A 22,116-nucleotide genomic window follows, 5' to 3' on the forward strand; every position below is an offset into this window, starting at 1 on the left:
CGGTCTTACTAAGAAACAGAGTTTCTTTTCTAAGTCAGAAGTCCAACATCTGAATGGGAAATGAACCTCGGCTGATCAGATTTGTAAAGAAGATTAGTCGACTGTCTGGTTTAGAATAATCCAATTTATTAATTGATTCTCAGGGACAATGCACATTAATCAACATCACTGTGCCAGTGTTAGCCACAAGGCTCATTTTCAACTGCGTCGTTTTTCACCTGGGGACAGGTTACATACGTAAACTGAATGTTCAGAGACATCACGTTAAGATGCGAGCAGGAGTCTTTGTAACCGCTTCCATTATTATTGTCAGTTTGAGGGCAGCTTGTTCACAGTTACCGCGTCATCTGCGTACATTTGGACGTCAGCTCCAACACAGGCTGAAGGCAGATCGTTGATATATAAGCTAACAAGACTAGGTCAAAGCCTAGTATGTGGCTCACCGCATCAGGTCAATGTGCGCTTTTGTGGGCAACACTGGAAGCGAGGCGTGTATGTGACGGCTGCGGGACGTGCTCATTTTCATTTGAAATGCATGAAAACATTCTTCACAACGCTGGCGTGACAAGCGCGTTTCTCGCGCGACCCACGCGCCGAAAATGTAGCGAAGAGGAGGCCGCGCGCGGTTCTCTGTCAAATATACACTGAAAAAGAATTATGATGAGTCCTTTTGATTAACATCTCTTCCTGCAGGCAGGCATGGAGAGTGAAGTAGGTCAACAGGTCCAATATGCTTTTTCAAAGTAAAAGCCCGATCTGAAATTCGAACTCCCCTCGTTTGTATACAATGCTTTTATTTTGAAGTGTTTCACGGGCCGTTGTTGTTGTTATTGCTTTTAACTTTATTTGGCTCTGAAAGCACCGTCACTCGCTCACTCGCTCCCTCACTCAGTCACTCGCTCGCTCGCTCCCTCAGTCAGTCACATATACAGACCCATGTGTACGGCTGAACCCGGCGGTCAGCCAAAAAGGAGTGGACCTAAAATAGTGCCCAGGGGCACTCCAACATCACAACTGAGAGTCGGGGAAACCGTGTCCCTGATCCTCACACACTGATTCTGTTGTCGAGATAGGATTTAAAGCAGCATAAAGCAGCAGAGGAGAGATTAAATGTTGTGAGGAGGATGTTGTGATTAACTGTGTCAGAGGCTTTTCTTAAGTCAAGACACGCCACACAGACGACCCCCCCCTCATCAAGTTTAACAGTGATATTAATGATAACAAGTGGCTGTTGTAGTGGAGTGATTCGCTCTGTTTTCAAGATGACCGATCAGTTGTGCTGCTGCACATTTTTCTGCTAATGTGTCCTGAATTCTGAGAAAGAGATGAGGTGATCTGGAAGATTCGCATCGTGTATATAAAAGAATAGCGCTGGGTGATATGGCAAAGGTTCTGTTTGCAAGGATTTTTTCTAAAGGCTGCATTCATTTTTTCTTTTAAAGTAAAGTATCTCATCGGTGCATCACACTCACTCTTTTTATAACCAACATACCTCACCGTCCCTCCAGGTGGCCTGTGACCTGCTGCGGAGGATCATTCGTATCTTGTACCTGAGCAAGAGGCTCCAGGGGCAGCTCCAGGGGGGCAGCAGGGAGATCACCAAGGCGGCTCAGAGCCTCAACGAACTGGGTAAGGACATGCAAGTTTCCTGATGAGAGGACTGCAGTCTGTTTTTACAAAGAACTGACTGTTGTAGTGCTGTAGTGTCCCACACACACCTACAATGCAACACTTGTAGGTGTGTGCTTTTAACACCCGCGCAGATCGTTCCAGGTCACCGTCGGTTATTTCTGTTATTTAAATGAACATCTTCAGTATTTCTTTAAAATGAAACCTTTTGACCCACAGTCACACGACTCATTAGCTTCACCACGGTCCATGGAACATTTAGAGCAGAAGACAAAGCTTTGGGTGATTTAGAAATGGTGTCAACATTTGGTTTGTCCAGCAAAGTGTGCTCCAACTCAGTGCTGTCTGCAGCACATGTAGCAGAGCGTCACAGCTGGGCAGACGGCGGTCTGGCTTGAATTGTCTCTAATCTGATGCAAGTGTGAACACAAGTTCATGCAAGTTCAGCATTGTCTGGTCCCTTCTTCGTCTGACATCGAAATATTAAGGCAACAAATAATAGATTTATTTTGGGGGAACTTTTTAACGCAGAGGTCTTGTCACCTGCGGGTTATACGTAGCAGAAGTGGACGTTTGGCTGCAGATATCTGGAGAATTGGCAGGCTGCACTGGAGTCTGTAGTGTTGATGTGTTTTGGTTTGTAGGATCACAGGAAGAGGATCTCTCACTGCAGCTTCAGGGGACGATTGAAAGGCCTGTTGACCTTTTAAATCAGAGCGGTGTCAGCCGCAGGGTTCACGGCATCCTGCTCGGGGGGACGGCTCGACAGAGCAAACATTATCCAGAACTTTGCGAACATAAACATAGAAAAACTTCATTACAGCACTTTGCCAATTTAGGAATTTTTAGAAAAGCAGAACAGGTTTATCTTTCACTAAATTCTACCAGACTCTCACATGCTTTCACACCCACTGATTTATGATGTCGTGTTTATTTACATGTAAAAGATTAAGCATGACTTACTTTGAAAGTGTAGAAATGCTCCGAAGCCAGGCCGGATTCTTCACCTCCGTTTGGCCTTAGTAGTATTTTCTTTGTTGCCTTTTGCTTTCAGGAGTCGTTGTTGACGTCATACAAATTTCTGGATGGTTCCTGTAACTCGTCCTTCACAAGTTTACAGTTATTTGATTAGATTAAAGAGGGCAGCTGCTTTAGCGTAAGCTTTGGAACACCACAGCAGCAGTAGAGCAGGAAACCCTGTGTTCTGTGAGGCAACATTTTCTGTCAATGGAGCGATGAAAGAGTTGTTGCATCTGTAATGTTGTCAGGCACTTAGAATTACAAAATGAGTTCTTTATTTTGCACCCAATTAATAGAGACTTGAAGTCAGTCAGTGGTTTAACCATCCATACACATTGCTTGAAGTATAAAGCACATTAACTTGTGTTTCAATCTTGTGATAGATTTTATTTTGGTTTGGGGGAGTAACCGTTCTGACCAGGAGCAGCTGCTCTTTAAAGCCACCAGACTCGATTGGCATAAACATTAATTTTCCCTTGCACAACAGAGGAGTTCCTTGTAATGGCTGCAAAGTGATCCGTCATGCCCTGCTGCTGCCTCGATCTGTCAGTTTGTGTTGTCGTGCCCGTTTGATGTTTTGAATTGTTAGTTGGGATCCAACCCAACGATTAGACACAACAACTCAAAATGACCAACTTATCCAAGCAGCCATAGATGAGCAGCTCACTTGTTCTGCGAGTTAAAAAAAGTGTTTTTGTCAATGGAGTCTGGTGGCTTTGAAGAGAGCGATGTCACGGCTGCTCCTGGTCAAGAAAATTATCTTAACTTTACAAAAAAGGGGATTCTCTGTAGGGATCCGTTTTTGTAATCCTGTCAGGCTCTGAGAAAGAACTTAGAAGTGGTCAAACTGCCTGAAGCAATCTACTGGAGCAGATTTACAACGAGGTTACAACACTGATCCCAGCTCAACCTTTTCTCTCAGCTCTCCATCACAGACTTTCGCTCACAGGGTCAGAATAATTGTCTAACTATGGCTGCAGAGCTTCAGGAGACTGTGTGACCTTCTGGTGTCGGCAGAGGAAAAGTGATATTGATGGAGTGCATGTCAGCGGGTCGGTTATCTATCTGTGATACCACCCGTAGTTATCAAAAGGCATTAAGCGTGACAGAGCGGGGTTCACAAGGACAAGTGTTTTTAGAAACCGGTGCCTGCTAGCGTGCGACCACTTCTCATACCACACACACACACATAAACACACACAGCCTCGCACAGTTTCCATTGGCTGCAAAGAGGTTTTAAATGGCTGCAGTGTCCTCGGCGTCCAGCACAACAACGAGCTCTTAAAGGTGATACAGTGTCGGCCTCTGCTCTCTGCTGTGCCAGTCACTTGTTGTCCAACAATTCCAACAATTCAATGTCAAGTGGGCTTTGCTGCTTTGTGTTTTGTTATCAGGGCCACTGGAATCACTTCAGTGGGGTTACAAGAGGGTCATCTAAAGACCGGTCACATCTCAGGGCCGTTTCCTTTTCCTAGAGGTCGTTTCAAGTGGGATGTTTTTGATAAAACAAACAATATAGCCACTATATTGTGCTAACGTCCAATTAAATATGTCAACGCAATTATATGTACTTAGCCAGCAGCATGACTCTATGGGTGACAATGTTCCTCTGCTTTCTTTTGATGCTTAAAAGAGCTCAACATGTAGTTGTTTGTGTTGACATGAGAACAATCTGCAATGTACGATATTATTGTTTATTTTTGCACTGAAGATATTGCCTTCGATAAATAGTGGAGTCGTTCCAACACAGAAACCACATTTGGAAATGCCTGTGATATGGCCTAAAGTTATGCATCACAGTGTGGACCCACTGCACGCCGACAATTCGCCTAAACTCGCGTTCGCTCAGCCTCGCTGGTCACTTGTTGGCGTGAATTGAGTCTTTTCCATCCAAACTTCTCCTCACAAGGATGTTTACTTAAACTGCTAATCTCGAAGAGCTCAGCTTCGTTCTCTTTGGCGGCACCTGTGGCGATAAACGGTAACTGCAGGAGCACACTTCAGATATCCAGACAGCGCTGCATGTGTGACGTCCACGGTCGGCTCCGGTTGTAACTCTTGATTTTCCTGGCTGACGGTCGCTTTCCTTTTCAGACTGTTTCAACACACAATGAAGGGGGTCGAATCTTTAGTCGTGTCAGGTCCCGTTTAGTCAGTGATTAGCCAAAGCACCGATCCGATACCATCATCTATTAACCCCCCAAATTCGACTTGTTTCTTTTTATCCAAAACAGGAGGCTACACTGCAGGAAAACATATTATTAATGTCACTAGCAACTGCTGCTTTAGAGCAGAAAAGAAGGCACATGTCTAAGCTTAAACCAAAAGGCAACTGGACTTGGTTGAAGTTCTTGAAGACGTTTCACCTCTCAGCCGAAAGGCTTCTTCAGGTCGAAACTGACTGGTGGATGGAGCTAGACATAAAAGCCTCTGTCGGGCATTAGTATGCCAACAGATGTGTAAGCAAGGTGAGTCGTTAGAATCCTCTGGGGTTGGTGGGTCGTTAGGCTCACATGATCCTGAGTCTGAGTGTGATCTCGGCTGTTCGTGCAGAGAATTCAGCACTGCATTCCTTGACACCTCTTTCAAAGCAGCGGTCTTCTCTGGCCAGGATGTGAACCTTGCTGCCTTCAAAGGAGTGTCCTTTGACCTTTAGATGTAGGTGGACGGCTGAGTCCTGACCTGAGGAGCTGGCTCTCCTTTGCTGGGCCATGCCTTTGTAGAGGGGTTGTTTAACAACTTCAACCACGTCCAGTTGCCTTTTGGATTAAGCTTAGAATTACCATCACCTGGATGACCGAGAACCTTCACAGACGACTGGTGAATTTGGTAATTTAGGTAGATTAGCATGTGGTGATAGCAACCAACAACAGTGTGGTGCAGGTAGTCGTTGGTCACACCCTAAATGTCGCCATCAGCATTGGTATGGATCCGTTCAGCATGGAGCCAGGACATACAACAACTATAGCAATCATATCACATCCATACGAGGCTAGTTGTATACAGCTGTTAGAAATAAGGTCTCAGCCAACACTCAAGCCTCGGTATGGTATTGGTATTTATCTCCAGGAGTTCGTTTTACCTCTTTCTGCTGTTCAGCATGTTAAACACGCGACCTGTGTTTGTCTCCCTCCTGAATCCAAGCAAGCAGATCTTCCGCAGAGACGTTCGGTTCTTTTTCATCACACGTTCTTCAGATTTTCCTCGCGCTTCTCTTTCTCCTCAGCTGTCTTGCTCGCTAACCTTTCAGTAGCCATGAAATCACACCAATTAATCTGAGGGTAGCTGCAGGCTGGCTGGGTCTTCATGTGATTGGCCAAATGGTTTGAATGTTTCGCCCATGTATCCCCGGCTCCATCTGACAGGTCAAATGTTCACTTGCTGAGTGGGAACGCATGCCTGTAAATAAATGTGTTGTGCTGCCCTTTTTCAGACATGTTTCTGCAGGAGAAATGTGCAGCACCGTAACTGATCTGCACGTCTACTACTTTAATTATGCCATGTCTTGCAAAGGACTTTCCTATGAGGATAATTAAGGAGGAAACAGACGGAGAAGTAAGAGAGCAGAGTGATGCTGACACATATTGTGCCTTTTGTTGTTTATTACAAATGGTGACAAACAATATCAAGGTATCCTATGACTGTACAGTGTTTCATCTTACGCTAACCAGAGAACAACCACGCTGCCGCTTAGATAATTAGTTATGACTGAATTGTCCTTGATAGCACTCTACGACATCCCACAATAATTAGTAATAAATAACCCTCTTTGTTTGACATGTTTCTCGTGCAGAGGAAAAAATCGAGCGTAAATGCAAAACAAATTCAGCTGCTGGTAGTTTCCCTTTGTTTCCACGTGACGCTTTAAGGAGGCTCCTCGCTTGTTATCTTTCTATCCCTCTGATCTCCGGGGACACATCGTCTTTTTTAAAGTCATCATTTTAGTAGTGATTTAGTAAGCTGCCACAGATTTATGTACTCCATCCTTTACGAGCATTTAGCCTGTTTAGACTCTCAGTAAATTCCCCCATCAGTCACATTTCTTCCTTCTTTTTTTGCAAATACTTTCTATCTCTATTTGCATAAAATACTCCCTCTTATTCAGTTACCTCACTTCCCGTTGGCTGTACATATTTGAAGTATTTACATTTAAATAATCTCATTACTCTTCGTCCTGCGAGCACAGACATTTCTGTCTGGCTTCTGTGTCCTCGAAGGTGACCTTCTTGTTCCTCCTGGGATCGATCCACGAGTTATGGATGACCACATTGTTCGGAGTAGGATCTGCTTCTACAACAGACACCACTCTCTTCTTCATCTTGCTTTTCAAAACCTTCTGGAACTTCTGCCGAGTGAAGGCGTAGAGGAGCGGGTGAAAGATGGTGGTCCCATAGGCCATCACCAGGAAGCCCAAGCGGAGGCGGACAGTTAAGTCGCTGGGGCCGGTGCTGAGGATGATGGTGTTGAGCACAGTTATTGGAGTCCAGCAAAGCAGGAAGGTGGAGATGATGAGGAGAGACATCCTGAAGACTCGTTTCTGCCTCTCGCGTCTCTCCCGATGACGCTTTACCGCTCGCCTTAGTGCAATGATGACTGACACTGATGCACGCATGCCCAAAGGTGCGCTCCCACCTGCTCCTCGGACTCCTGTGCTGCTCTGTGAAGCGTCCGTCGACTCCGCTTGTGTCGCGGTGCCCAGAGAGATAGTGTTTTTGCTCTTTTGCTTCTTCTTAGGTAGGTTGTGCTGAAAACGTGTTCCTATGCGGATGTTAAGCGCCTGAAGGATCTTGTAGTAAGTCACCAGCATCACCACAGCTGTGAAAAAGAATATCGGGATCTGTGCCAGCAGGTGGTAGTACAGACCCAGCTCTGTGTAGTACTCATTCGTGTGAGCTACTGTCACCAATGTAGTCTGGTTCAGGAGGTCCGAACCAGAGCCGATGAAGAAGCCAACTTCCATGAAGGGAACCAGGAAACTGAAAAAGGAAAGAGCCCAGATGGATCCAAGTAAAGCAACAGCTCGTCCCATCGTTAGCACGCGGTTCGCCGGCCGCACTGAGATGTCGTAGCGGTCCACAGTGATGGCCAGGACTGTGGCTGCAGTAGCCACGCTTGCAAAGGAGACGCTGGCCTCATGGAAACAGCAGATCATGGCCGTCTCCGCCTCCAATGGAAGAAGAACCACCACGGCTGTCATGGGGATGCAGCATACACACACCTGGGAAGACGGAAACAAGACAATTCAGATAATGTTGCTAATGTGCCACGTTCCCTTCCGCAGTGATGCTTGCTGCTGTTTATCTTGTGTTGTAAATGTAGTGTACCCCTTTCCTCTACTCCTATGAGATTATGCTCCTAACACCTTCTGGATGACACTGGACCATCAAGCAGTCCAATGGAAAAGTGGGATTGCAAATTGTTAGCTTCTTCTTGGAGCTTCTTGTAGTTTTACGTTGGATTGCGATGTAGTCGATCCACTAACATTTGCAGCATTGTTAGCTGGCCTCGTGTAGTTTCCCCGTCCTCGTCTCATAAACTAAAATAACGTTTGGATTGTTGTATACCGTCTGCCATGTGTTGGATTCAGCTTGGGCCAAGATCAAGGAGCACTCCTGTCTAATGATCATGATAAGGTTTTTTGTCAGGATTACTAAAGGGGTGTTTGGCTTGGTGGTAAACCCCCAAAAGTCAGCCCTCAGTAGCTATCTTAGACGGCATTTAGATGTTAATGTGATTTAATCGGCTTCAAATCAAAACTGATGTTTTGTCCTGGAAAAGGATTACGTGATCGAGGCGTGAGGATTTAGAGAAGGACAAGTTCTGAGGGGTTAGAAATTATTAGCAAGAAATGTGGCTGTTTGCATCAAAGTTTCCAAACGTCTCCATGTCTGCCCGAAGCATTAAAACACAACAAGCTTTTATCTGAAGCAGAATCAGGACTGTTTCCAAAAGTCTCCAAATGTAGGGAATCTAAAACTCCAGTGGATGCTATCCTAAGAATACTGCTCCTCATAGTATTTGAAATACTGCGTTGTCTTAACTTTACATGATGAAATAACATTTTCTGTTTCCTCTCAGAAGAAAAGTAAGCTTAATTTAGCATCCATTAGATTAAGGATACACACAGCAGTCACTAAGATCTGCTTTTTGTACACAAGGGAAAAGCTAACAGTCGCCCTCTTGCAACTATTTTGAGGCCAGCTCTGCCAACACTTATCAGAGCTCAAAGGAAAAGTTGGGTTTAATTTTTGTAAGTGTCGGCCTCGGCTACAGAAATAAAACCCAGGTTGTAATAAACACCATGTGCAGCAGTGGAAGAGGTTGTATCAGCGTCTGGTTTAAAGTAGTCGACTTCGCTGCACTCAGCACTGAAGCTGTGATTCATTCAACTGATGAGATGTGATCTGACTGATGATTCAGATCATGGAGTGGCTTTAAGGGCAGCTCTTGTTCCTATTATATTATACTTATGTCTAATGACTGGCACAGAAATATAAGCGTTGGCTGCTTTTATTTTAAACTAAAGGAACGTTCTGTTCTGTATAGACTGAATCAAACTTCCAGTCCCCTCAAAATGGCTGAAATACTCATTTTTTGCAAACACGATGGCGACTCTCAGGATCCAAAAACTTGAAGTTAACGTCAGGACTCACCAGCACGTCCACCACATGCAGGTTCATGGTGATGATGTTGGAGACGGAGCTGATGAGGTTCTGCTTCATGCAGTAGAGGACGAGCACCGTGAGGTTGGAGCTCAAGCCCAGAACTATCTCCAGAAGAAGGAAGCCTGTCAGAGAAACCTATCAACAGGAAAAACATGGCGGCATTGAAATCTCAATTCCCAAATGGTCCAAACCGTGACAAGCTTATTTGAGAACATTTTACGCCTAAGAAGATCTCTGTGCTGACCTGCTCTCAAGAAATGCAATCTTGTCGCACTGATTTGATTAAAATGGCATGGCTTTACCTGGAAGCTGATTGGGTAGATGGCCTCGGAGGAGGTCATGTCAAGGTCATAAGGGTCAGCAGTGTCAAGCACCGTCATGTTGCTCATGGTGGCTGCAGAGATGAGCACTAGGGATTTGTGCATTATCCTGATGAGAGGAAGAGGCCTGGAGAGAACAAAATACAATGTTCTCATGTCAATGTACCACAAACAAGCAATGAGGGTTAAGTTACAACTACAAGGACTTATAAATATAAAGAATAAGAAGGGATATGTTGTGCTAAGAGCAGCATCATTAAAGGAAAATAACTTCTACTCTACTTTCTTTTGCATGTTCGGTTTAAACTGTATGGAATTGATCCGGTAGATCGCCTCATCCGTCAACCACAACAACCGCAAATCTGCAAAACTCTGCTCGAAGGTCGTCCGCTAAAAGTTCTTGTTGTTTCCACTGACAGGCTCAGGCTGTTATTCTCAGTGTGTGACAACATTACAGAGCAGATCCCGACAGAGACGGACCTTTCTGTTTGTTTCTGGTTGAAAAGAAATCATCTTACCAGCTGTTCAATCCCTCTCTTCAAAGGGACCAGGACTTATTGATCATTAAACAGTTATTGAACCATGCAGCACACGAGACTCGCACGTTGACCGCTGCCTCGATCCGATGGTGTTTAAAATGGTGAGTTCAGGTCCATCACAGTTTTTGTGTGACGTACTATGACACAAAAAGCTGGAGACGAGCAACTCCTGTGTTCTGCAAGGTAAGGTTCCTGTTTTGATTAATGGACTCTTGTTGGTTTGACTAACATCGACTCGACAGTGATGTACCGTAAGGTAAAAGCAATCAAAGACAGATTATTCATCATCGCTTTGCTTAACGCGTCCTTCATGCAATACGAGTCCTCCTTTTTCTTCACTTGAAGCCAGTGAGGCTGAAATATTTTTGCATGTCAGTGAAGATTTGAGGAACGATTTCGATTCTTTATATCAAAGAGACTTTTCAGATTGCTCTTCAGAATGCTGAAGTACAACTACAGTATAAAAAACACCTTGTGATTATAGACAAAGATGAAGTGTCATCCTCCTGAGGGTGGAAAGTAGAAGTTTGCTGTGACTACTTCACCTTTTTACAGACACAAACTAATTTGGAAACTGCACATCGGACGGATCTCTTGAAGTGCTCCCTTTGTGTTTCTTACATGGTGGTAATTCATTTTTCCAGGAAACATCCAAAATACAGGAGCTTAACTGCGTAACAAGACTTGTGACTGAGGTAGTCTTTCCCTGACTAAATTAAATCATGAATGAGGGAGGTAACTGTCCATATGCTGCACTTTACAGGATCGGTTAGGGCAAATAACTTTAAAGATTAGAGGACGGTTCTTTAGAGGTCAGGGAACAACCATTCTGTACTCACGACAACAAAGACAGCATTACTGTCTTCACGCTGCTGAACAGCATCCAACAGCATTTGACCTGGTGGGTCAGATGGGAGACAGTAAGCAGTAACATTTAAACTTCTCTTTTAAGCTCTCAGGCTGCATTTTCATTGATAAAAAACGTAAAATATACGCTGCTGATGTGGTCGGATGACGCATCATAGGAGCTACTTTGTTTCCAGCATACTGAAGCATTTAGCAAAAATTAAAGGGACGGGAGTTCGTATTTGTTTTCATGCTGTCTCAAAGGCCTTGCAGGATTACACGCTAGAGAAATCAGTGCAACATATAATCTGTTTGAGCGTCCTTGTTCGCTTGCTAAGCCTACAGAGACCAAATGAAAGATAGCTAGGTTAGGATGCGCTTCGTGGACTTGATCCGTCTGTAGTTTGAGTGCAGGTGTGTTTGTGGCTTAAACTCACCACTCCCTCCGAGCAGTGTCCTCTCCAGCTCAGCAGCAATCAAAGTGGCCACAAAGAACTTGATGGAGCATCCAAAACCGTCCCCCCATATCGCTGACTTGACCAGAGCAATCTTCAATAGTCAAGATAATCCAACTTTTGAATTCTAACTGTGAACATATCGAGGATGAAAAGTCGTCTGTGGGTCGTAGCTTTGGGGAAACTGTCTCCGCTCAGGCGAAGGAAAAAGTCTGTTTGTGAAACACAGAAACCAACACGCGCCCGCCCCTCGTTGGGGGGCATGTGGTTTGCAACATCAGTGCGGTGCACTCAGATCAATGCTTTCATTCATGCATCGCTCTGTCTCTTCATTGTCCGTTGTGCTTGGACCATTGCCTCCAGTCTCATCCCCGCCTGAAAATGATGCCAGCGCCAGAACAATCCTTCTCTCTACACTAATGTCCTCTTGTCAGGTATTGTACGTCATTCACACCCGGCTCGTCTCCTCTCTAGAGATAATGATGGGCTCAAGGTTGTCCATAGCGACTTATCTTAGACCACGTCCGGTTTATGATTTTATATTCCACAGAACAAATGAAGGGAGAAAGTAAAGATGACAGAATGGGAGGGGGAGTTGTTTGGTACCTCCTCTGGAGTTGACCCGGTCAAACCTTTCACTTCTCTGTGATCCGGGGACGGCCGGAGTTGCACCGCAGGTCAGAGACCCGGATTCAGGTCATGTGGAGTCCTCTGAGACCATTGAGTCCACCTCGGACATTCATCGCCTATTTATTCCGAGACTGTGGGCGAGGAATTGATTGAAGCCGAATGACGTTATTTCCTTTTGTTCATCATCATCGTCATCCCCTTCCCGTGCGTTCTTCCTCAGGCTGATTCATCTTTGATCCTGTAAAGGGAAAGGATGGCTAAATTATAAAAGGAAGACATTTGTCACATTGAAGCCTGATCGTTTCCCCCGGAGTCGTCATGTTGCATCACATGTCTGCTGTGTAATTTCAGCTCATTTATCATCCCCTGACAGGGAGCTTGCTCTTTCTATCCTAATTGGACGCCTGTCCCTGAGTGTTTGTGTTGCGTCTGTGCCGAATGTGTGTTCAATCACTTTTTGATGCCTTGCTTCGTGTCTTTGATGGTTCTTGTCATGTGCTGTTCAGCAAATAAGCACTGAAAACTGTGCGCTGGTTCTCTGCAGACTGTCTCAGCGCATGAGATGTTGTGCTGAATGACTGTCACAACAACTAGCCACACGCTGCCTCAGTCATCTCGGAGTCACTTCAGGCCTCAGCTGGATTGTCTCAACGTTTTAAATTCGGAAAGATTTTCTGCATGAATGGTGAGAGCTGTCAAATACTGTCAAAGGTCTGGTAAAAATCTTAGTCATGTTTATGCAATCGTAATGTGTATAAACAGATATCTACGAATGAATGCAGAATCCGGAGGCCAGGGAAGAGATTTGGTGTTTCAAACGGTGTTGACTAATCACTTTTGAGTTGGTTGCAAACAAAAACAGCAAAAGAGGTGGAAAGCGGTGGACAACTTCCAGTCTGACGACAATTTAGCTGTTTAAAAACCTCCATAAACAGATATCTGCATATGCTCGTAGACCTCGTCTCTTTAATCCTACTTTATTTCTGCTCCCAAGCTGCTTGTCGGACTGTAAACAACGACCAGCGGACTGAAGAGGGAGATCAAATAGTTTGTGCTTGAGGTCAACATTTCTCACTAACTCTAATGAGGCCGTGTGAACTGAGACGAGATGCAGCCTTTTGTCAACTTAACAAGTTTTGCAGCAAATGTTTGTATCTCTCAATATAGAGATTTAAATATAGTTTGGTTCTTGGTATCCACAGGAGGGAATGCTTTATAACTTGTGACTGAACCACAGCTCGTATCAGCGGTGCATATTGTAATCTTGCTGATGGAAGTGGCACAAACACACAATTAATCAGGGTTTAAGTGGATATCGTTACACTACAGTCGTGCAGTATAATGTTTTTTTCATTGTGTGTCAGTACCCAAAAGAACTGCACCAATTTTAAATGAATATTTTACGCGCAAAGATTCACGGCAGCGGTTCGGCGTTGTGTTAAAGCCCTTCACTGTTTATATAGTGTGCTAACCTTCGCCTATGTCACTCCTGTGTAACATCGTAAACTGAATCAGGATAAAGTAAGAATATCCAAAGCTTAAAAACAACAATTCATGCACAGCCCTAATATATGATAGAGTTTAACATAATCATCTAAATTACTACGACTACTGCTACTAATTCTGATAACAATAAAAAGCATTTATGGAGGGAATCGCTCCCATTTTGAAAAATTTTACATGCTAACATTTTTTTTTTACTGATACGGGCAAATGCTACTTCCTTTACGCACACTGCTGGAAACATGGTGCTACTGTGTCAGAGGGACTGTTAATGCAGATCACACTGTTGTGAAAAGCACCTCGCTTACAGTATCGCAATAGATTTAATCGTAACCCGTCGGGGTGGGACAAAGTATCGGTACGGCGATATATCGGCGTCCTGACTTTACATCTGGACTCAACCCGACACTTCTTCATGAGGGTAACGTGAACGGAAATTCTTCTTCTCACTGCCCGAAGAAGTTAATCAGATATCGTGATCATATGATTGTCTTGCAATATATCATTTACGGAAGAATCGCTGTATCGTGATATTATCATTATCGTATCGTTGGTTCCCACCCCCAGTAACCTAAGGATCACGATATGTAGCTTCATGTTAATACACACCCTAAGGTCCTTTTTTTCACACATTTATTAATCATCTTTTATTCTTTGTAGTCGTATTAAATATAAGAGATATTTAGTGTTTTATCAGCGTACGTCTGTAGTCCATTAGTCATTTTGTCGTACCGTTTAAATTGTCCATCCCACATAACATACGTGTTTAACCTATACTGCATACTGTTATCAACTATGCGTTCAGTGCACTTCTACACGTTTACTGTGGCTGTAGACGCTCTTCACCGCTCCCACATTTCACCGTGTTGAGAGATGAAACGCCTGCAACTTCATCACGGCACTGCAGTGTGGGACATGCTGACAGACGTAGGCTTACCTCTAACCTTAACCACGCAGAACTTGTACCTAAACACAACCAGCCAATCACATCCAACCTGAAAGAACACCTACCACTGTCAGCACTCCTACCAATCTCTGGCCTAACGCCCGGGCTCCACTGCCGCCTCGGGCTGCAGTTACATAAAATAATCAGGGGAAAAAACGGGACGCTAAAGTCTGAGGAAGGTGTCGGATCAACGAGGGAAAGAACTCCTCGATTAGTCAACAAAGTAACACGTCAAATATGTCTCATTTATTGTTCACAAAGGTCAAGCTTTGATTGATTATTTGTCTTATATCTTTTACGTAGGTTATTATTGGCTGGACAAAACAAGCAGTTTGAAAAGGTCATCTTGGGAAACATTTAAGGCTAAACAATGAAAGTAATGGTACACTGCAGCTCTCTTGAGTCAAATGTCTTTAACGTTTTGTCTTTCTTAGATAAGGAGTTTAATACTTAAGCTGTCTCTTTATAATCTTCACAACATGTGAGAAGTTGCTTCTTTATTTTAACCTCATTTCTCTCTTGATGGATTAATTGCTTTCCTTTGTCATGCTAATTTTCCTTCTGGTTTTATGTTCCCTCACCCTAAATTCCTGTCCTCTGTGTGACCCCGCTGTAAGGACAAATCCAAACGAGTTCAGTCTGATGAGTTTTGTGTGTGTGTGTGATCCTTCCTGCTTCTGTCTTTGGGAGGCAGCGAACGCAGCTCTGCCCATGAAAGCATCTGTTCTTCCTGTTTGACAGCCACTCATTTTCTCTAATTATTCTCCTCTCAGAATAATCACTGCTTGAGAGTCGTGACTCACGGACTCCACAACATGTCAGCGTGCCGTGTGTGTTTATCTCCAGATAAATGTGCCTTCTGCAACACATTTACTAGCCGTGCTATCAGAACTGCGATAACAATGTTAGTATATGATTGTGTTAGTTTACCTCTGGTCAAAGACTGTTCCTCAGTGATCCCCCGGTCTGTCGGACTGCTCTCCTCCCCTGCAGGACTTTGTCATTCCAATCCCAAAGGTAGCGTGGTGCCCACAGGTGATAAGCATGAGTGGCTGAGGTTTAGTCCATCATTCAAGGATGTGAGGCTGCACCGTTGAGTCCCCTCAGGATGGAAATTTGACTGGTAGGAAGCAAGCAGCCTCGGAGCCTGGAGGAAGAAAGAGATACTGACGCTGCTGCTCTGCCTCCCCCTCTCTTCTCTCTCTGCTGTGTTTCTTTCTGCTTCCTGCCTCCCTCCGTATCTGCCTCCAGTAGCCCTTCCTACTCATCCATCGCTCCCTCCCCCCTCCTCCCTCTCTCAACTGTCTTCTCCTTCTCTTTTTTTCCTTTTACACTTCTGCGCTTCACTAATTAGAGTCACTGAGCAGCTTTAACACTCTCCTTTTGCTTTTTCACTCTGTGCGCCTTTCTTCCCTTTATCTTTGGTTTGCGCTGCCTGTGATCGGCGGGTAAACTCTTGTTTTCCTCTGAGCCATCTCCCAGTAAGTTTGTTTACCCTCATTGAAGAGCTCAGGTAGGAAACGGTGGTCATGACGATACTAATGGCAGCATCCTTCCTCTTAGGACTTTGGCCACTCCTCCACTGTTTGTGTTTGCATAGCACCTGCCGGATGCTTAATTGTCCCAGTCTGGCTTCCGTTGTAGCGGTCCCCGTGTTGCCCTTATTGCCTGGCGAGCATATCTGCAAGGTAGTAAGTGAGAGGACTAATTAGGGCTACTTTGACATTGGCATGGCAACAACAGCCCCACCAGCCAACATGAACGCAGACTGACTTCACAGAATTCATATCAGCGCCCATCTGTTGCCTTCCGGGATTACACTTGTCCTCTGATAAAACCAGAGCTCCTGATAAGTCACATCTTCCTCGATCTGGTCCTTTTATCTCAGCTCCTCATCTCCGCCTTGTCATCTGTTTATTCAGGAAGTGTAAGCAGAGATGATGGTTTCCAGTACGACTCTGTTACTGACATGCGCAACTCAGCGGGAGGCATGTTTTCCCCCTAGTCTATAGCGGGAGAGAGATATACCAGAGACTGCAGGGTTATACAGAGGGATGCAAAAATACAGCTGCAGACCTTTTCTCTGCACAAATAAGCATGATCTGCAAGTGAGGCAGAGACAGACTCGGAGATGCAGACAGCTTGAAAACGGGGAGAAAAAACGATGACAATGATGTGTGAGTTTCACACCAAAGAAATTGCTGTAAGCACAGTTGAGTGCAACAGCAAACATCCATAAATGTTTAATGAAGGCATTAATATTGCAGCCTGATATCCAGGCTGTCTGTGGCTACCCTAAAAGCTGCCGGCTGTTGTCTCATCTCCAGCTGTGCCTTTTCAAACAGAGGTGCATAAGAGTAAAAGCGAGCGCGGGGCTTTGTTTGTGAGTGTGTGCTTTGCATTTATGAGGGAGCATTGGTGGACTTTGGCACATCGGTAAGTGGCGATGCCTTAAGGAGGGTCCAGCAGCACGGATTTCTGCAAACTCGATGTCAAAAGCTCATAAAACAAAAGTGGGGAAAGCTAAGAAAAGGCAACAATTTAAACAGAGCAAGCATCCAAAAGAACCCGCTCCACATGCTCACGTCGTCCTCTGCACATCCTTTGATTCATATTTCAAGCGGTGTTGTTGCAGCTTTTGGACCGACGCAAAGCTTTAAAGGTAATTCTGGTAGTTTTAAATCTGAGCCCTTATTTTAAGGTTTTAATGAATAATATGTAAAAATAAATTTGCTCCAGTAGATTGCCTCAGCCAACTGCCCTGAAACGGGCTGTAATGGCTGTAAGTCCTTGGGGGGGAAATGCGTCCCAATCAAAGGTCGTCCACTAAAAGTTCTTGTTGTTTCCACTGACAGGCTCAGATTGTTCTTCTAAGTGTGTGACAACATGACAGAAAGGATCCCTACAGAGATAGACCTTTTTGTTACAGAGGAAGATGATTGTTTTAACCACACACAGACGTTACATCGCTCTCTGCACACACACCAGACTCCATTCAGAAAAACACTAATTTAACCTGTGAGAGCATGGTGTAAGCTGGGGTAGTATTACAAATTATTTTTGTATTTACATGTTTGTGTGTTTATTGTTCACAGTGAAAAAGTGATTATGAAATTTTTAAAAAGGTCGCCTCTGAAACGGGCCGCTCAGAACAGCTGCAGGTTTCTACGTAAAACCTCGCTTTCGCTAAAATCGACCAACCGTCATTCGCCGTTGTTCACCTCAGGCTGCCTTCTTGCGCGAGCAACTTCAACTTACCGTTCCGATGCCTCCTGGCGATTCTGGCTCGTACATATAAGGCCGAATAACCGATCCTAGAGCAGCCATGTTTTCTACAACTTTGTAGTGACAGTGCAGTGCGGCCGCTCCCCAACGTGGGATCGCACGTGTGGGGGAGGGGCTACGCGGTCACTCCAAATACTGTCAGCCAATCGTGACTAAGGTCGGACCTTGTTCGTTTCAAAAAGGAGAGGCTCCGAAAAATAATTAAATTTAAATGTGCATACAGTTTTTTAAAACGAAACAAACCAACGTGATTCAAAAACACATTAGAATAATAGAAAATTGATCGCACAGCTAAAATATTTTTGCTGCATAAACAAACCAAACGTTTCCATGTGTCCGTCAAACGTGTAAAAAGGACTCGGAGGACTTGTCGCCAGGACTTGTCGCCAGGACTTCTTTGAGTGTCCTTTCAAACTTTTTTTAGAAAAAATGCATTCATTTTTATTAAAACATTTTTCTAACTTTAACAGGCAAATTATAAAAGTACCGCTATGTGTATATTTTAATGTATATCTATCAGTACACCCTGAGTTGTTTGCAGAGCTGGCGTTGGTTAGTAAGGGTACAGGAAGCTGTAGTTCCTTCACAGTAAAAGCCCGACATTGATACATTGTGGAACAGCGACAACTATTTATTGCTAACTATTTTGATTATTGATAATAATTGGTTTGTAACTGAAGTATCACAATAAAATCTGGTCATTATTATGACAAATGATTGGAGCCTAAATCTGTTGATGCTGAAGGACGTTTTTGTTTTCAACACATCATTGAAAAACACAAATCTGTTCTGGAGATTAGAGTGCAACTAAAAATGAGACATGATGAAATCTGAACATTACACAATTCTAATGTTGTTCTATTCCAGTTTCAGTCTTACTTCATCACATTACAGAGACGAAAATCGCATTTCATTTTGCCTCTAAGCAAATGAGCTCCCAGCGTCACATCCTGGTTTACACTAGCTGTGACACACTGCAGCCCGCCCGTTGCACAGCCTCTGTCTTCTTTAAACATGTTATTTTTAAGAAGCTGCTTCGGGCATTCTTCTTGTTGAGCGCTAAGAAAAACATTCCTGCAAAAAAAAAGTCACTTCTGGCAGAAGTGTTTCCTCTGGTCTGCTACAGAGCTTCTTTTTAATCAACGAAATGCTCGATAGATAATGTAGCCTCTTACAAAAGTTAGACCCAAAACAAGAGAAATCGACCAAAATTCACTTTATCATTAGACTGACTGTTTGAAATAAACAAACAAAGAAATAGTCATTTTAAGCCCTGCCCAGAGTGTGTGCAGCAGAGAGCGGCTGGTGGAGCCGTGGTATTGACGTCCCGCCCCTTCCTCTACCCGACACACACCTTTACCTTGTGTCCTTAGCGTGTTGGAGCCCTCAGGTGTCCTTGGCATGTTGGAGCCCTCAGGTGTCCTTGGCGTGTTGGAGCCCTCAGGTGTCCTTGGTGTGTTGGAGCCCTCAGGTGTCCTTGGCGTGTTGGAGCCCTCAGGTGTCCTTGGCGTGTTGGAGCCCTCAGGTGTCCTTGTCGTGTTGGAGCCCTCAGGTGTCCTTGGCGTGTTGGAGCCCTCAGGTGGGCTCAGCCTGCAGCAGAACAGCTTCTTGTGTCGGTCTGAAGCAGATATTCACGCTGATGGAAAGTTCAATGACTGTAGTGTTAGTGTTAGTTACGTCTCCTCTCGCCGTTCCTCCTCTACTCTGCTACTCGGGAACAGAACGCTGCAGGAGCCCACAGAGCTGTCAATCATGAGGCCACGCCCCCCTTTTACAGCATCAAATAACTAATTAAAAGTAAACTTGTGAGAAAAATGAACACTTGGACATAAATCAGCAGGATAAGAACTAACTATAATGACAGAAACCATGTTTGAGAAAAATGTATTTGACGTGTATTTTGATTTTATAGTTTGACTCATGTCCCATCTGTTAACATGGAGGAGGCGGGCTTTATGAGCTATACTGCAGCCAGTCAGCAGGGGGCGACAGAGAGGGTTTTGGGTCATGTCGGCCATCTTTTTATACATTCTATGTACAGGATGAGAAGAGGAGCTGAGAGCAGTGCTGTTGCTAACATTAGCTTAGCTTTTTTCTCGGCGCTTAGCTTGTTTTTGTTATGATTCCTTCAGTGTTAATTGTTTACAAGGTTTCTAACAGATTCAGCGGATGATGGCTTCTTGAAGTTTAGTTAAAAGGCTTTAAATGAAGTCGCCACTCGCCACATGATTTTTTTTTCTCCTTTATGGAAGGCAGACACTTTTTCACCTGCAGCTCAAACAGTGATTTACTGTTGTTGGCGTGTACTTCAGTGTGTACTTAAACGGCACTGTCAGTCAAAGCTGGTGTTCTCTGTAATCAATAGAAGCAATAATATTAGAAATTGGCGCCATAGCTGTGGGGAAAGTCGTACAAACAGCTCGTGGTTTCGCCCATTCTACATTCCTACAACACCCAGCATGCATTGCGCCCCTCCCTCTGAAAGGAACGGCCCAGCGAGAGACGCTGGAGGGAAAAACTACCGTTTCTCTGCAGGCGACGGCTCAGAGCGGGACAGAGTCTGAAATACGACGAGAATATACCGGTGGATCGTCTGAAACATCTTCAGGTCTGCAGTCGACATTTCAAACCTGATGATTCTGAACGATGACATGACGTCGGAGGCGGCGTCCTAGACTGAGGAAGTGCAGTTTAGCGAGCTCCCTGGCCTTGAGGTTTTCAAGGGCCCGTTGGAGAGATGGATAGCATCCTCTGAAGGCACAGAGCCAAATTGCGTTTTTTTCCTACCATGATGGCATTAGCTCCACATAACAGCATGATATGACTGAGGTTGGAAATCGGCGAACTGGCCCTTTAAGAGGAAAGTGCAGACTGTCTTCTCTGTTTGGTTCCATCCATCAAGTAAAAATGATCCCAGATATCTTTGTACGGTTTAGCACCATCCCTTATTGAGATGCTTTTATCGCCCGGCCCTTGAAGCAGTCCCAGCTGTGGTCACTGAAACTGATCGGCAGCACAATGAAGGAAGACTTTGATTGATAAGCTGCTGTTTTAGCCTCCTCATTATATCCCCTCGGGTCTACCTCTCAGCTGCACCTCAGCCTTCTTAACATGATTATTACTTCCTGTCTGTTTAATTTGCTCTGATAAGCTGGAAGCAGATTCCTCCCCGCTGCCTCCTCCCAGCCACAACCTGCTCTGCTGATTACCGCCATCACCAAGGTGAAGCCGAGGGGGGAACAAACTGCTGTTATTTCAAGCGCTGCAATGCTGTGATAAATTCCAATCATGTAAAGCACATTTTTTAATCATGGGGGTCTTTGATTTTTGCAATATCAATCTTGTCGTCGTCTGAAGAATGAGCTGAATGAATCCCCTCACCAGCAGAGAACCCCGAGCACATCTGGGCCAGAGCACAGCTCATCCCCTGGGAACAACACATAATATCCATGTCTGTGTTTCTGTGTGTGTGTGTGTGTGTGTCGGCCCTCTGAGCATATTATGACACAAGTCTGAGAAGACCAACCTCCTTCTCTCTCTCACACAAACACACATATCTAAACAAGCAAAGGGATCCAGGGCTCAGCTGTTCGATCCTGGGCTCCGGCAGGCTTTGTACTCGGGGTTGAGGCTCCGAGCGGATTGCTTTCGAATTGAACGTGGCTCCTGTCCAATTCCCTCGTTGCTCTGTGTCTAAGCCCGCCACCTGCCTGCTAATACTCTCCATCTCTCTCTTTCTCTTTCTCTCTGGGAAAAAAAAGCAAACAATCTGCAGCTCTAGACAAATGGCACATCTGAAATGGTTTGATTTCCCGCACCCTGTCTCCGCCTCCTGTCTCATAATCAGCTGCTGATTTCCCTGCACTCTTTTGTTCTCCTGATTTATCCAAACATATGGCTGCAAAAAGATGATTACACTCAGGAAAATTAAAATCAGGGCTGTCCTCAAAAGAGAGTCAAGATGATGGTATGAGACTGAAGGAGTGAAGCTAAAGCAATGAATACCACTGCCTTAAGGAGATAAGGGGCCTTGTCGTACACCCGGCGCAAAGCGTCACAAGTGTCATCCCTATTTTCCACCTGACGCAGTCGTGTAAATAGCAAGTGATCGTGCGCCAACGTTAGGCCTGCGCAAAAATATCGTTATATCAAAATATCGCGATATTTCATTTTTTTTCTCGACCCTAATATCGATACATTTAATGGATTAAAGACGCCCTCATATTTCCCTCACATTCCAGTGATCATAACGACCTCCGCTCCTGTAGATGACGCTGT

The 22,116-nt window shown here is 44.6% G+C and overlaps 2 protein-coding genes across 3 annotated transcripts in view; one reads left to right on the forward strand and one right to left on the reverse strand.

Annotated features, from left to right (window-relative positions):
- Window positions 1-22,116, forward strand: part of cog5 (component of oligomeric golgi complex 5) — a 68,817-nt gene that overhangs the window by 6,117 nt on the left and 40,584 nt on the right. The window contains exon 6 of the mRNA XM_069670955.1: window positions 1,509-1,629. Coding sequence (XP_069527056.1) covers window positions 1,509-1,629 — 121 coding nt within the window. The remainder of the gene's footprint in view (window positions 1-1,508; window positions 1,630-22,116) is intronic.
- On the reverse strand, window positions 6,232-15,695 carry LOC138599436 (G-protein coupled receptor 22-like). Of its 2 annotated transcripts, XM_069671118.1 has the most exons (5): window positions 15,484-15,695; window positions 11,457-12,342; window positions 9,617-9,761; window positions 9,303-9,449; window positions 6,232-7,867 (listed from the first exon to the last, which is right to left on the reverse strand). In XM_069671118.1, the coding sequence occupies exons 3-5, from the start codon at window positions 9,737-9,739 to the stop codon at window positions 6,812-6,814; spliced, it is 1,326 nt and encodes a 441-aa protein (XP_069527219.1). In that variant the 5' UTR covers window positions 9,740-9,761; window positions 11,457-12,342; window positions 15,484-15,695; the 3' UTR covers window positions 6,232-6,811. The 2 variants fall into 2 exon arrangements, with proteins under 2 accessions (XP_069527219.1, XP_069527218.1); XM_069671117.1 differs by lacking the exons at window positions 11,457-12,342; window positions 15,484-15,695 and having other exon boundaries at window positions 9,617-9,971.

Source organism: Semicossyphus pulcher, unplaced genomic scaffold (genome assembly GCF_022749685.1).
Source record: "Semicossyphus pulcher isolate SPU_LCO1_2020_fin unplaced genomic scaffold, fSemPul1.0.p SCAF_20, whole genome shotgun sequence".
In the NCBI taxonomy this organism is placed as follows: Eukaryota; Metazoa; Chordata; class Actinopteri; order Labriformes; family Labridae; genus Semicossyphus; species Semicossyphus pulcher.